The sequence below is a fragment of the Diospyros lotus genome, chromosome 1 (assembly GCF_014633365.1).
Source record: "Diospyros lotus cultivar Yz01 chromosome 1, ASM1463336v1, whole genome shotgun sequence".
NCBI classification, from domain to species: domain Eukaryota; kingdom Viridiplantae; phylum Streptophyta; class Magnoliopsida; order Ericales; family Ebenaceae; genus Diospyros; species Diospyros lotus.
In genome coordinates this window covers 23,027,927-23,041,165 of record NC_068338.1, presented here as the reverse complement: position 1 = coordinate 23,041,165, position 13,239 = coordinate 23,027,927, and the positions used below count along the sequence as shown (strand labels likewise).

Here is a 13,239-nt window from a genome sequence, read left to right as displayed (position 1 = left end):
CGGAGTTTGCCAAAATCAGTCAGAAAAAAAGCGAGGTAAGTCCTTTTTTTTTTCAATAATCCTGTAGAGGGGGAAGAGAGGGTAGCGTAGGTTCAAACGGGGGTCGAATCGGAGTTAAAACGAGGGAAATATGGCTGCAATACGAAAACGACGCAATGCTGTTCGAAATCTGGTAGCAGCGCATGAGATAAACGCGCCGGAAATGGCTGCACGTGAAGGCGCGTGATCCACCTTCTAGGGGCATGTGAGGGTGCGTGAAAGACCCATTTTCTTTCAAATTTTCCAGTTATGCCCCTAATTTAATACCCTTCAACCCTATGTAAAAATATTTGAGGTTAGGTTTACCAAAACTCGTATTTTCTGCAGAAACCTAGGCCGTTTGTTGTGAAATTATACCGTCCAAGAGATAAACCAACAATGTAAGACTCCTATACTCCAAATCCTAATTTTTATTCTCTTATGAGAGACTTCTATTGCATAAGACGTGTTTCGTAAAGTTCTTATACGTAAACTCTTGTTATTCTCTTAAGTGAAATCATGTTGCATATATGAAATATATTTTTCTGAAAAATATATGCTATTGGCTTTTTAACTATTGCATTTATAAAATTCGTGTGGTCATACTGTTATACCTATTTGTTATTGGCCAAGGGTAAAAGTCTGATATCCCTCGAGAGGCGTTATGCGTGCATCATCGAGAAAGCTCTCGTGGGGGAAAACCGTGAGCCTAAGGAACAACGGATGTGATGCTTGCATGAGTGCTATAAGATCGAGCCGAAGTGGCATGGTTAGAGACCTCCCGAGAGATGCTATGCGTGCGCCATTGAGAAATCTCTCGTTAGAGGAGGCTAACGTGTTCACGAGGCACTTTAGAGTAGTTCTCGTTGTCTTCTCATACATTTTATACCTGATCATGCATTGATATAACTGTTTTTGGAGTTTCTAACTAGAAGATTCATCTTCTAATTGGACTATGTCCCTGGAATATTCAAACGTTCTAGGTTCGACGAGCGGTTCTAAAGGAAATGAGGTAGCTGAAGAATTAGCTTAAATTACTGTCTGCAGCATGATTAGCATATTTTTATTTATGTGCGAACCTATGTAATTTTGGATATGTTTAAGATGTTCAGTTATCACTTGATGATATCCATGTAATATATTTTGTAGACGTCTTAAACAATTTTATGATAAATAAAGTATTATGGTTGTGAACCATATCAGGTTCGATCTAGCTTCCGCATTCAAGATTTTAACGCATGTCTTAGCTATTCTATTATTGGGTTTGTTAAGCTGAGAAGGTGAAAATTAGGGTTTTTTGGGATATTGTGTGATGTATGACAGCTATTGTGATATGAAAAATTTTTATATTCCCGAAATCCTAAGTTATAACACGCTCAAGAAATTTGAGGTGTTACAAGCATTCCGAGATAAGATTTATGGTATCGAAAGAAATCGGATCTGGAACGATTTTTGGTACAGCTAAAATGTAGCTGCCATTTAAGCTGCAAAACCGAATCGTCATAGGAGACTCCCGAAAAATCAACAGAACCCTAGGGGTGAAAATTGCCTATAAATAGGCAGGAGCTGAGCCGATTGAGAAGCAACGAGGGAAGGAGAAAGAAATTGAATGAGAGACACAGAGAGATCTTGACCGAGAGAAGGGGAGGGAATATAAGAGAAAGTAAGAGAAAGAGCTTGGCCGAGAGAGAGAAGCCAATCGGTGGCAGCCATGGCAGCACGACCACGAGCTCTAGCGGTTGGGTGACACGTCGGCAACGCTGATGAGCTTCCAGCAAGGTGTAGCGACGACCCTCGTGCTCGATAGAAGCTCGAGAAGCGGCCGGAGGAAGCGGTTGCGGCTATGGCAGCCATGGCCGCAACTAGTTGCAGCAAAGCTGCAACCAGCCGAGGCCAACGGCGGCCGTGTGCTGCTGCTAGCAGCAGCGCGATGGGAGGGGCAATAGCCGAGGAGGCCAACGGCAGGCGGTGAGGGCAACGGCAGGCCGAAAGTCGCGCGGGCGGCGGCGGTCGCAATGCTGGTTCGTTGCAGGCGTGGGAAGAGGGAGAAGAAGAAGAAGAAGAAGAAAATGGGAAAATAAAAGAAAAACAAAGGAAAAATAGAGGGGAAAAAATCCCAAAAAATCTTAGAAAATGAGAAATTATATTTCGGTAATATCCCGAAGATTTTGGTAAAAAAAACGGCCCGCACGAGTTTCAAAGATAGGGCTGCATACCGAGGAAGCTGGAAGACTAAGTCAAGGTAAGTAAAATTCTCTGAAAAATTCAAGAATATTATTTTATGAATTTTTGTAGTGAAATATTTGAGAAAATATTTTAGAAATATTTAATTTAGATTTATTGAGGAAAAATAGGAAGAAATAGAGAGAAAATTATAGAAAATGCCAGAAATTATGAAAAAATAGGTTTTAATATTTATTTAAATAATTATTGTGATTAGGATGCTTTGAGGAATAAGTTGAAGTGACTTGTCAAATTTTGAGATTGGCACGCAAATCGAGACGATACACGAGGTAAGGCACGGATATCAAGGTAGCCCAATAAGCTTAAGAATGTGAGTGGTACTTCTTAACTAGATTTAGTTTTATGAAAAATACTTGGTTTGTAAGTGATTTATGTTCTTCGAAAATATTTTCGTCATATTGACATACTCTAATATGTACCCATCACGTAGACTACATACATGACATGATTATGAAATGCATAAATATACGTTGATATCATTGATCACTCGCATTGAGGCTGTAGGGAGTACGAATTGGCACTGCTGCTTTACCAAGGGTGCATCCATACACCTCGGCTTCGAAAGAGGTGGCCGCAAAAATAGTAAGTAGCATGAGGGGTGCAGTTAACACTTACGATGAAAGACATTGCATACACACATGATATAGCATTATGTACCCTTACTTAGATGGTTTATCATCTAATTTGAGTTTTTGCCCCTGTAATATTCAAACGTTCCAGATGGAGATTGTAGCAGATTCTAGGATAAATGAGACATGAAATGGCACTTAGCATAGTGCATGAAGAATGAAATGTATGTTATGTAGCCCATATATTTAAGTTCTGCTACTTTAAATTCTGAACGTTTAAAGAAATGTTGATTTATATTCTTATGGTTAATGAAGATGTAAGAATTGATTTATGATCAATGTTAAGATATCAGGTTTCGATCCTTGCTTCGCAATTTGATGTGTATAATGATTCTCTTTCAAGATAAAATGTATGAAAATTTTGGGACGAATTCGAGGAACGATGTGGTTTAGCTTTAGTGTTTGAAAGAAAAAAATTATTGTCCTGAATTATCCCAAATTATAACGCGTCCAGGAAAGTAGGGCGTTACAGTTATTATCGTGATTATGTTATTAGGGACTCAAAATAAGAAAACACTTATCTTGAACTGGTACTTGAATTGAATTTTTTAAACTTTTACATAACATATTACTTTTAAATTATCAATGACATATTTTAACAATCACATATAACAAGAATAGATGGTAGTCTATATTTAAAATTAAGTGAGAATATGATGTTACTATTAAAAATAAAATACAAAATTAGTTAAAAATTAACAACCTTAATAAAATTTAATTTTTGATCAGTAATAACTCGTAATTTTATTATGTTTATAAGATCTCCCAAGTGTTTTGTCTAATAATTTTAAAAATTACTATAGGGTATGACTAAGTAATTAAGAGCGATATAAAATGATTGATTATTTCTTTATAGTTTTATAGAAGATAAAGGTGAAACAACTAATGTAACAATCTTTTGAACATGACCGCGAAGTTCATTTGTTACTAAAAAATATCCAATTTAAGTTATAACTATTGCTAAAAAGACAGGTCTCTCAACTATGTCCCACTAATTTGTAAAATGATAAATCTTGTGTTGCAATCATAATTTATTTTTTATAAATAAATTTTGTATTTAAGAAATTTTGTTCATTTAATTAAAAAACTATAAAAGTCCTTGTACCAAATGAACTCTTACCTTAACAATAAATGATTGATTAATAATACAAAGTGACTAAGTTTTAAGATTAAATTGACACCACGTAACAAACTTAAACCTTATTCTCGTTATTATTATTGTTTTTATATTTGAGAATATGTTTTGCAAGTTGGTATTTTGAAAATTTCGAGATGGTATTATGAGAATAAATATATATTAAAAAAAATTATGGAATGGTGATACGCCTTAAGAAGGTTGGTCGTTACACTCCACAACCTTATTTGCAGGCATGTGGGTTGTATTGGTTATCTTTCACAAATCTCTTACAACCCTCTGTTGTTGTTGGGTCGTCTTAGTTAAATTGGGTTGATTTATTTATTTATTTGATATTTTTTTCATGACATATCAACTTGCAAAATATATTTATGAATTTTGTGGAGAATATTGGGGATAATAAGTCCAACAAGAATTGATTATAAGTCGACGTGACCCATCATTTTATCAACTATGCTACTAGAAGTTTTGGAAAAGTCAGAATAAAAGACCACTAATGTTATAGTGGTACTTAAATTTAATTTTTAAAATTTTGTATAGTAACATATTACTTTTAAATTGTCAATTACATATTTTAACAATCACATCTAATAAGAATAGATCGGACTTTATATTTAAAATTAAGTGTGAATACGATGTTGCTATTAAAAAAATTACAAAATTAGTTAAAAATTTACCAACTTTAATAAATTTTAATTTTTGTTTGGTAGTAACTCATAATTTTATTGCTTCTCGTATGTTTATAATATCTCATGAGTGTCGTGTCTAATCATTTTAAAAATTATTATAAGATATAACTAAATAACTGAAAGGGATATAAAATGATTGTTTATTTTTTATTTTTTATAATTTCATAAAAGGTAAAGGTGGAACGACGAATGTAACAATCCACAAGGGTCATTTGTTATTAAAAAAATGTCTAATTTAAGTTATAATTATTGCTCAATAGATAAATCTCTCAACCCAGTCCCATTAATTTATACAGTGATAAACCTTATGTCGCATATTGTGATTATAATTTATTTCTTATAAATAAATTTTGATCATTTAATCAAAAATTAGAAAAGTCCACGTACCAAATGGACTCTCAATTTGGTTATATACGATTGATTAATAATACGAAGTCATTAACTTTTGAGATTAAATTAACACCACGTAACAAACTTAAACCTTGTTCATACGATTGATTAATAATAGAAGGAAAACAACTCATCGAATCTCACATTTAGTTTGCCACTGCGCGCGATCACCTCCGGCAACTTTTTCTCCCCTTCTCGTGTTTTCTCTCGGTGAAATGACGAGAGAAAACGATGCATACGTATATACACCATCTTTCACCTTTTACACTTTTACCCCATTAATTTAAAAAATCTCCTTAAAACCCCACTTAGTTCTCTTATGCATATGTATATGTATACTTTTGGAGAATTTCACTTTAATCCCTAAAATTCCTTTCTATATCAATCTAGCCTCATTTTATTCTACTTAATTCCCTGTTTCCTTAAATTTTCAAAATATTAAAAAAATATCACATTAGCCCCTCTCATTTTCTTGAATATCAATTAAGGTATTACTTCCCCTCTTCCTTTGACCAAACTACCCTTGGTGATCTAACTTGGCTTTACTTCTTATAACTCTTGGACTTAGTAATATTATCTCTAAACACCATTTAATATCAAGTATTGCAACACCTATATGCATAAAACTCATCCATATTCTAACTATATTGAACTACTAAGATTATATCATATTTGAAAATTAATGACTTTGTACGATATCTCTTTCTTTTTCTTTACTTTCAATACTGAATAAGTGAAATTTGCTTAATGACCTTAAACACTATATGTCTTTTCATTATTTTCAAGCTCGTTCTCTTAATTTTGATTATTCATTTATCGGTAACATTCATGTTGCTTATACTCTTCTCAATCACAATATAAATTGTGCTTTGTTTGTTTTATATTTTATAAACATTTTTGTTGTTGTCGAAATACAACAATAATTTTATATGAAGGAAATGTTGTCGTCTACCCACCTAAGTCTCTAAAGAAATAAACAACCAGAGGGTTCGGGAGGATCCTCACACAAATACTTCGATACTTAAGTTATATACTATCAATGTTGAAAACCTAATAGCGGTATTTACACCAATACCAGAAATATATATTTTTTGAAATGAGTTTGTGCATATTTATAAAGGAATATGGAGTAATCCTAAATAGTTCAACATTATGATTCTTATATATGACATCCATCTTAACATTTTCTAATCCTATTATGATTAGAATTCTTATAGATAACATTTATTCTCATATTCTGAAATACTTTTAAATTTATAATTCTTTATAGATAATTATTTATCCATTTCATATATTTTTTGGAGGTATTTTCAAGCGTCTAAGTTATTTAGTTTGTGTATTGTGTGGGACCTCTCGTATTCTAGAAAACACTTTGGCGACGGTATCGCCACAAAGGCGCGAGAAAGCTTTCTATGGAACCTAGCTTCAGGGTTGTGAAGGTGCGCATGTAGGTTAGCTAGGCTACTCGGGTAGTTGGGCCATAAGCGCTATATTAGTAACCTCACGATAGGGTTGCGAGGCCTCCCGTAGGATTGTGCACCGTGAGCTAACCCCCGCACTCGTGTCACAAAGCCTGCATATGTGGTCGAACATGTGCTTTTCGCGTAGGGCCATACACAACCTTATTTGCTGGCTTGTGGGTTGCATTGGCCATTTTTTGCAAATCTCCTACAATCTTCTGTTGTTGGGTCGCCTTGACTAAGTTGGGCTAATTCGTTTATTTATTTATTTTTTAATATTTTTTTCATAACACACCAACTTGCAAACACATATTTATGAATTATGTGAAGAATATCGAGTAATAAGTCCAACAAGAATTGATTATAAGCTTACATAACCTGTTATTGTCGCAGTTATATTTTTAGAGGCTCAAAATAAGAAAGCACTTATCTTGAAGTGATACTTGAATTGAATTTTTTAAACTTTTACGTAACATATTACTTTTAAATTGTCAATGGCATATTTTAACAATCACATCTAATAAGAATAGATGGTAGTCTATATTTAAAATTAAGTGAGAATATGATATTGCTATTAAAAATAAAATACAAAATTAGTTAAAAATTTACCAACCTTAATAAAATTTAATTTTTGATCAGTATTAACTCATAATTTTATGATGTTTATAAGATCTCCTGAGTGTTTTGTCTAATAATTTTAAAAATTACTATAGGGTATGACTAAGTAACTATGAGCGATATAAAATGATTAATTATTTTTTTATAGTTTTATAGAAGATAAAGGTGAAATGACTAATGTAACAATCTTTTGAACATGACCACGAAAGTCATTTGTTACTAAAAAATATCCAATTTAAGTTATAACTATTGCTAAAAAGACAAGTCTCTCAACTATGTCCCACTAATTTGTAAAATGATAAATCTTATGTTGCACGTTGCGATCATAATTTATTTTTTATAAATAAATTTTTTTCGTTTAATCAAAAAACTATAAAAGTCCTTGTACCAAATGAACTCTCACCTTAACTATAAATGATTGATTAATAATACAAAGTGACTAAGTTTTAAGATTAAATTGACACCACGTAACAAACTTAAACCTTATTCTCGTTATTATTATTGTTTTTATATTTGAGAATATGTTTTGCAAGTTAGTATGTTGGAAATTTCGAGATGGTATTATGAGAATAAATATATATTAAAAAAAATTATGAATAGTGATACGTCTTAAAAAGGCTAGTCGTTACACTCCACAATCTTATTTGCTAGCCTATGGGTTGTATTGGTTATCTTTTGCAAATCTCTTACACCCCTTTGTTGTTGTTGGGTCGTCTTAATTAAATTGGGTTGATTGATTTATTTATTTGATACTTTTTTCATGCCACACCAACTTGCAAAACATATTTATGAATTTTGTGGAGAGTATTGAGTAACAAGTCTAACAAGAATTGATTATAAGTCGATGTGACCTATCATTTTATCAACTATGCTACTAGAAGTTTTGGGAAAGTCAGAATAAAAGACCACTCACCTTATAGTGGTACTTAAATTTAATTTTTAAAATTTTGTATAGTAACGTATTACTTTTAAATTGTCAAGTACATATTTTAACAATCACATCTAATAAGAATAGATCGGAGTTTATATTTAAAATTAAGTGAGAATACGATGTTGCTATTAAAAAAACTACAAAATTAGTTAAAAATTTACCAACTTTAATAAATTTTAATTTTTGTTTGGTAGTAACTCATAATTTTATTGCTTCTCATGTGTTTATAATATCTCTTGAGTGTCGTGTCTAATCATTTTAAAAATTATTATAAGATATAACTAAATAACTGAAAGGGACATAAAATGATTGTTTATTTTTTATAATGTTTATTTTTTATAATTTCATATAAGGTAAATGTGGAACGGACTAATGTAACAATCTTTTGAACATGACCACAAGGGTCATTTGTTACTAAAAAAATGTCTAATTTAAGTTATAATTATTGCTCAATAAGCAAATCTCTCAATCCAATCCCACTAATTTATACAGTGATAAACCTTATGTGCCACGTTGCGATTATAATTTATTCTTTATAAATAAATTTTGATCATTTAATCAAAAATTAGAAAAGTCCACGTACCAAATGGACTCTCACTTTGACTATATACGATTGATTAATAATACGAAGTCACTAATTTTTTAGATTAAATTAACATAACGTAACAAACTTAAACTTTGTTCTTATTATTATAATTATTTTTATATTTTAAATATAATAGGTTTTTATTTTCAGATAATTGCTTCTAAAAATGTTTGCCCTTCGACCAATTTCCTTTTGATTTAATACCCAAAGAAAAATAAATTTGAGAATATTGGTGTTTATTATGAAAAATAAATAAAAGACGAAATGGCAAATATAATTTATAATGACATATTTTGCGCCTAAGGCATCATATATTATATTTAATTAATGAAGACTTCTTTTCAGTCAAAGGCGACTCAAAGGGACTGCTTCCAACTTCCCACCCACCTACCGTTACAGCACCCACCATTTGACTCTCTCCATTCACAAACCCATTCCATTCCTTCCCAATATGCGTTTCAATATTTAGGTATTTTATTTAATGCTATAAATAAATGATTATTATTTATATTTATATATACCCAATATAAATAGCTCATAATTACAAAGATCTACCCACACTAAGTTCCTTTGTACACTTTTAAAAAAGATAACTTAGGCATAGTTTAGATAGTAAATGATGGGTCGTGATATTTTGATGTTATCTTAATGAGTCACAAGTTCAAATTGTGTGTTTTTTAAAACATATATCGTGATTTATTTTTTGTAACAAAATCAATAGATTGAGCGCTGAAAACTTTTACCAGGGAGGGTCGTCCCAAGAAAGATAACTTATCAAATAGATATCAAATTTTTATAATTTTATCATTCTCGCATGTGAAACAAATTATCCGATCTTTAAAATTTGGTGTAAAATGTGTTATCAATAATAAACTTATTTATTAAAAAATTCATTTCAAGTTAACAGGACATTGTAAGAAAGAAGTCGTCGAAAGGTGGAAGACATTTTTTATATAAATACTTTGATAAACATCTATAATATTATGAGGTTTGATTAGAATAATAATAGATAAGTCTTATTTTTATGTTTATTTTAATAATATATTTGGAGAATATAATAATAATGTGAGGAATTAATTTTTTAAAGCAAAGTATCTTTTATTAGGGTAGAATTATTTATGTTTGAAAAGATTTAGACACATTTCTTCAAAAGGCTCATTGGTGTTGGGGAGAGAGAGACAGAGTGGGTTCCTTCCTTTGCTTGTGTCAATTCGTCTTGCACAGAGAGAGAGAGAGAGATCTGCCTAACCAGAGAGGATTGCACCGATTTTGGAGATTTCTGTGATTTTCTAGGCCATTGCAGCCCTTTCTCTTTCTTCTTCTCTCTCTATGTTCAGTTAAAAATTGATTTGCTGACGAGCGAGCGAGAGAGAGGAGAGAGAGAGAGAGTTTCTCAAATTGTAATTTTCCCCCTTTTTTTTTTTCTTTTCTCAAAATTGCCCACCTTGGGTTGGGACCATTGCATTTGTTCTGAGGAGAGAGAGAGAGAGAGAGAGAGAGGAGTTTCTCGTGCTCTTAGCACGCAGATCAGGAAGCGGAATTCCATTTCGTATGATGCTCCTGAGGAATTTCTTCTCGGAAGAAAGCCCTAGTTAGTTGTAGCTGAACAAATGGAGTTCGTTGGCAAAACGCTGAAGAAGGAGTTTGCAGGGCTTGGGGTTTTCGCCGGGGTCGTGAACTCGTACGACGCTTCGACGGGGTTCTTCGAGATCCTCTACGAAGACGGAGATTCCGAGGAGCTGGAATTATCCGAGGTTTCTTCGCTTTTTAATGGAGCGGGATTGGGGACGGGAAGCGTGACTGGTGACCAATCTGCTGCTGAGTTCGAACTCGCAAATGAGCCGCGGGTCCGACGGAAGCCCAAGAAACGGCGTCGTCTTCTTGCTGATTCAGGTAACCGAACTTCTGCTAATTTCACGAGTGATAGTTTGACGGAGAGTCGTGAGGAGATTATTCTGAGGCAGGACGGCACGAGCCAACAGGGGTTTTCGAGAGATACTGTTTCAGCCATGGGGAATTTGAGTTCTGGTGGCTGTAATGGGGTTAAGCCAGATAATGGGTTGGATTTGAATGTTGGGTTAAATTTAACCGAGGGGTTTAGTTTAAGCGAGGGAGCGAATTTAAATGTTCATTTTGAAGAACTTCCGAGGAGAAATGGATGTATTGATCTCAATTTGGATGCGAATGGTGAACTTGAAGAATTAAGAGAGGGCAATTTGGGGAATCCTGGTGCGGAAACGCAGAAGGGAAAGCGTTGTTTTGATTTGAATATGGTATTAGATGAAGAGGGCAAGAATTCTGATTCTGACTGTGAAGGACAATTGAAAGAGACCACTTCACTCCATGTAGTTGAGGAAACCGAAAAGCAGGAGAAAGAAGGTCTTGAAATGGTAGGCGGTGTCAAAAATCAGGAGCAAGCTTGTTTTGGAATTGTTGCAGGAACTCAAGTAGAACCTGTTGCTGGGTATGCTGAGAATGACGTGGGAGATTCATGTGTCACGATGATAAAAGATGCCCCAAAAGCAGATGGTGCTAGTGGAGGATCTGAAGGAGGTGGTGTTCCTGTAACTACATATGCTAACGATTCCATACCTTCTCAAGTTCAGGTGAAGAAGGAACTTCCTGAAGGCGATTCTGGAATCGCGTGCAAAGAAAGAAACAGGCGAAAGAGTATTAAAACTTCTGAAAATATTAGTTTTATTAAAGAAACAGTATTGAGGAGAAGCAGTCAGAGACTCGCTATGGTGGATTCGCGTGTGGGATTCCAAGAAGCAGTTGAAAGGGAAAAGGGTGTTAGTGGAGAATTCCTGGGAGGCACTACTCCTGGAGCTACAGTTGCCACAGGTTTTTTATCTTCTGATGTTGAACTGAAGGAAGGATTTACTAGCACTGGGACAGACACTGACACTACAGCTGATAACAGTTATCAAGTCAATACCGGGATGACCAGCAAAGAAAGACAGAGAAAAAGGAGAAGGAAACTTTCAGATTCTGCTGTGGAAACGGTGTTGAGGAGAAGCAGTCGTAGGTTAGCAGCTTCTCTTAATCCTCAAAATCATATTTCAAGTGAAGCAACATCAGTTGCAGATAATGAGGCACAGTCCTCTGCTGCAGTTAGTGCAGTATTGGATGAGAAGCTTGCAATCCCTGATCGTGAAGAATCTGAAGAAGACAGTGTTCTTCCTCCAAAGCTACCATTACCCCCTTCTTCTGAAAACTTGAATTTGGATGGGATTCCCATACTTGATCTTTTCTCTGTTTATGCTTGTTTGAGATCATTTAGTACATTATTATTTTTGAGTCCTTTTGAGTTGGAGGACTTTGTGGCAGCGCTAAGATGTGAAGCTCCTAATTTGTTATTAGATTTCATCCATGTTTCTCTTTTGAAAACTTTGAGGAAGCATTTGGAACTTCTTTCTGGTGAAAATTCTGTCTCTGCTTCCAACTGCCTCAGGTATGATGTCTTCCCTTCTCTCAGAGTTGTAGTCCATTCTGCAGTTTGAAACGTCTTCCACTTATGCTTATCTACTTAAAATATTTAACTGTAGGAGTCTAAACTGGGATTTGCTGGATGTGATCACGTGGCCCATTTTTATGATGGAGTACCTTCTCATTCATGGTTCTGCATTGAGACCTGGCTTTGAACTTTGTAAATTGAATGTTCTTGAGAGTGGCTACTACAAACAACCAGCACCAGTAAAGATTGAGATACTTCAGTGTCTATGTGATGATGTGATTGAAATGCAAGCCATAAGGTCAGAGCTTGATAGACGAACGCAGGCAATTGAGCTAAATATGGATACTGATTGGAGTACAAAGATTGAGGGTTCAAAGAGGAGGAGGACTTCAGTGGATATTTCTGGCGGGTCCTGCTTGACTGAGGAGGTCGTCGACGAAACCACAGATTGGAACAGTGATGAATGCTGCCTTTGCAAGATGGATGGGAGCTTAATATGCTGTGATGGTTGCCCTGCCGCTTATCATTTGAGGTGTGTAGGAGTATCTAGTAATCTCATGCCGGAGGGTGATTGGTATTGCCCTGAGTGTATGATTGACCGAGATAAGCCCTGGCTGAAACTGGGAAAGTCAATTCGTGGGGCGGATCTTCTGGGAATTGATCCCCATGGACGACTATATCATAGCAGCTGTGGCTACCTATTGGTGTAAGTTCTTCTTTCCACAGAGTTGACAGAGAGTTGGCAGTGATTGAGTTTTGAAATTTCTTAATGGTAGTTTCATCTCTTCCACAATCACTTTCAAACATTGACCAATGACCATTCTTTGTTTCAAAACATAGAGAACATGCATGATAGGGGGTGCATTGTTGCAGATAAAGATGAACAGAATAAATAAGACTGTTTTGTGAACATAGAAAATAGGTTAGTTACGAACTCCTTAATACTTATGCATGATTTTCTTCATCTAACCAAGAATCAACTTTCTACTTCGAGTGGTGTTTCTTGGAGGTGATTCACTAAACTTGAGGTTCAAAGTTTGTGCAGACAAGTTAATAGCATAATTAGAAGTTGTTAAGGGTAT

General features: G+C 34.3%; 1 protein-coding gene across 8 annotated transcripts in view; it reads left to right on the top strand.

Annotated features, from left to right (window-relative positions):
* The first annotated feature begins 9,854 nt into the window (after window positions 1-9,854).
* The window catches only part of LOC127804460 (DDT domain-containing protein PTM), a 76,095-nt gene continuing 72,710 nt past the window's right edge, over window positions 9,855-13,239 (top strand). For 4 of the 8 annotated variants that reach the window (XM_052341332.1, XM_052341335.1, XM_052341339.1 and 1 more), the window contains exons 1-2: window positions 9,862-12,154; window positions 12,249-12,863. In XM_052341332.1, the coding sequence (XP_052197292.1) occupies window positions 10,311-12,154; window positions 12,249-12,863 (2,459 nt within the window). In that variant the 5' untranslated portion in view covers window positions 9,862-10,310. Of the gene's footprint in view, window positions 12,155-12,248; window positions 12,864-13,239 lie in introns of all 8 variants that reach the window. The other 4 variants (XM_052341325.1, XM_052341360.1, XM_052341351.1 and 1 more) reach the window with 3 other exon arrangements.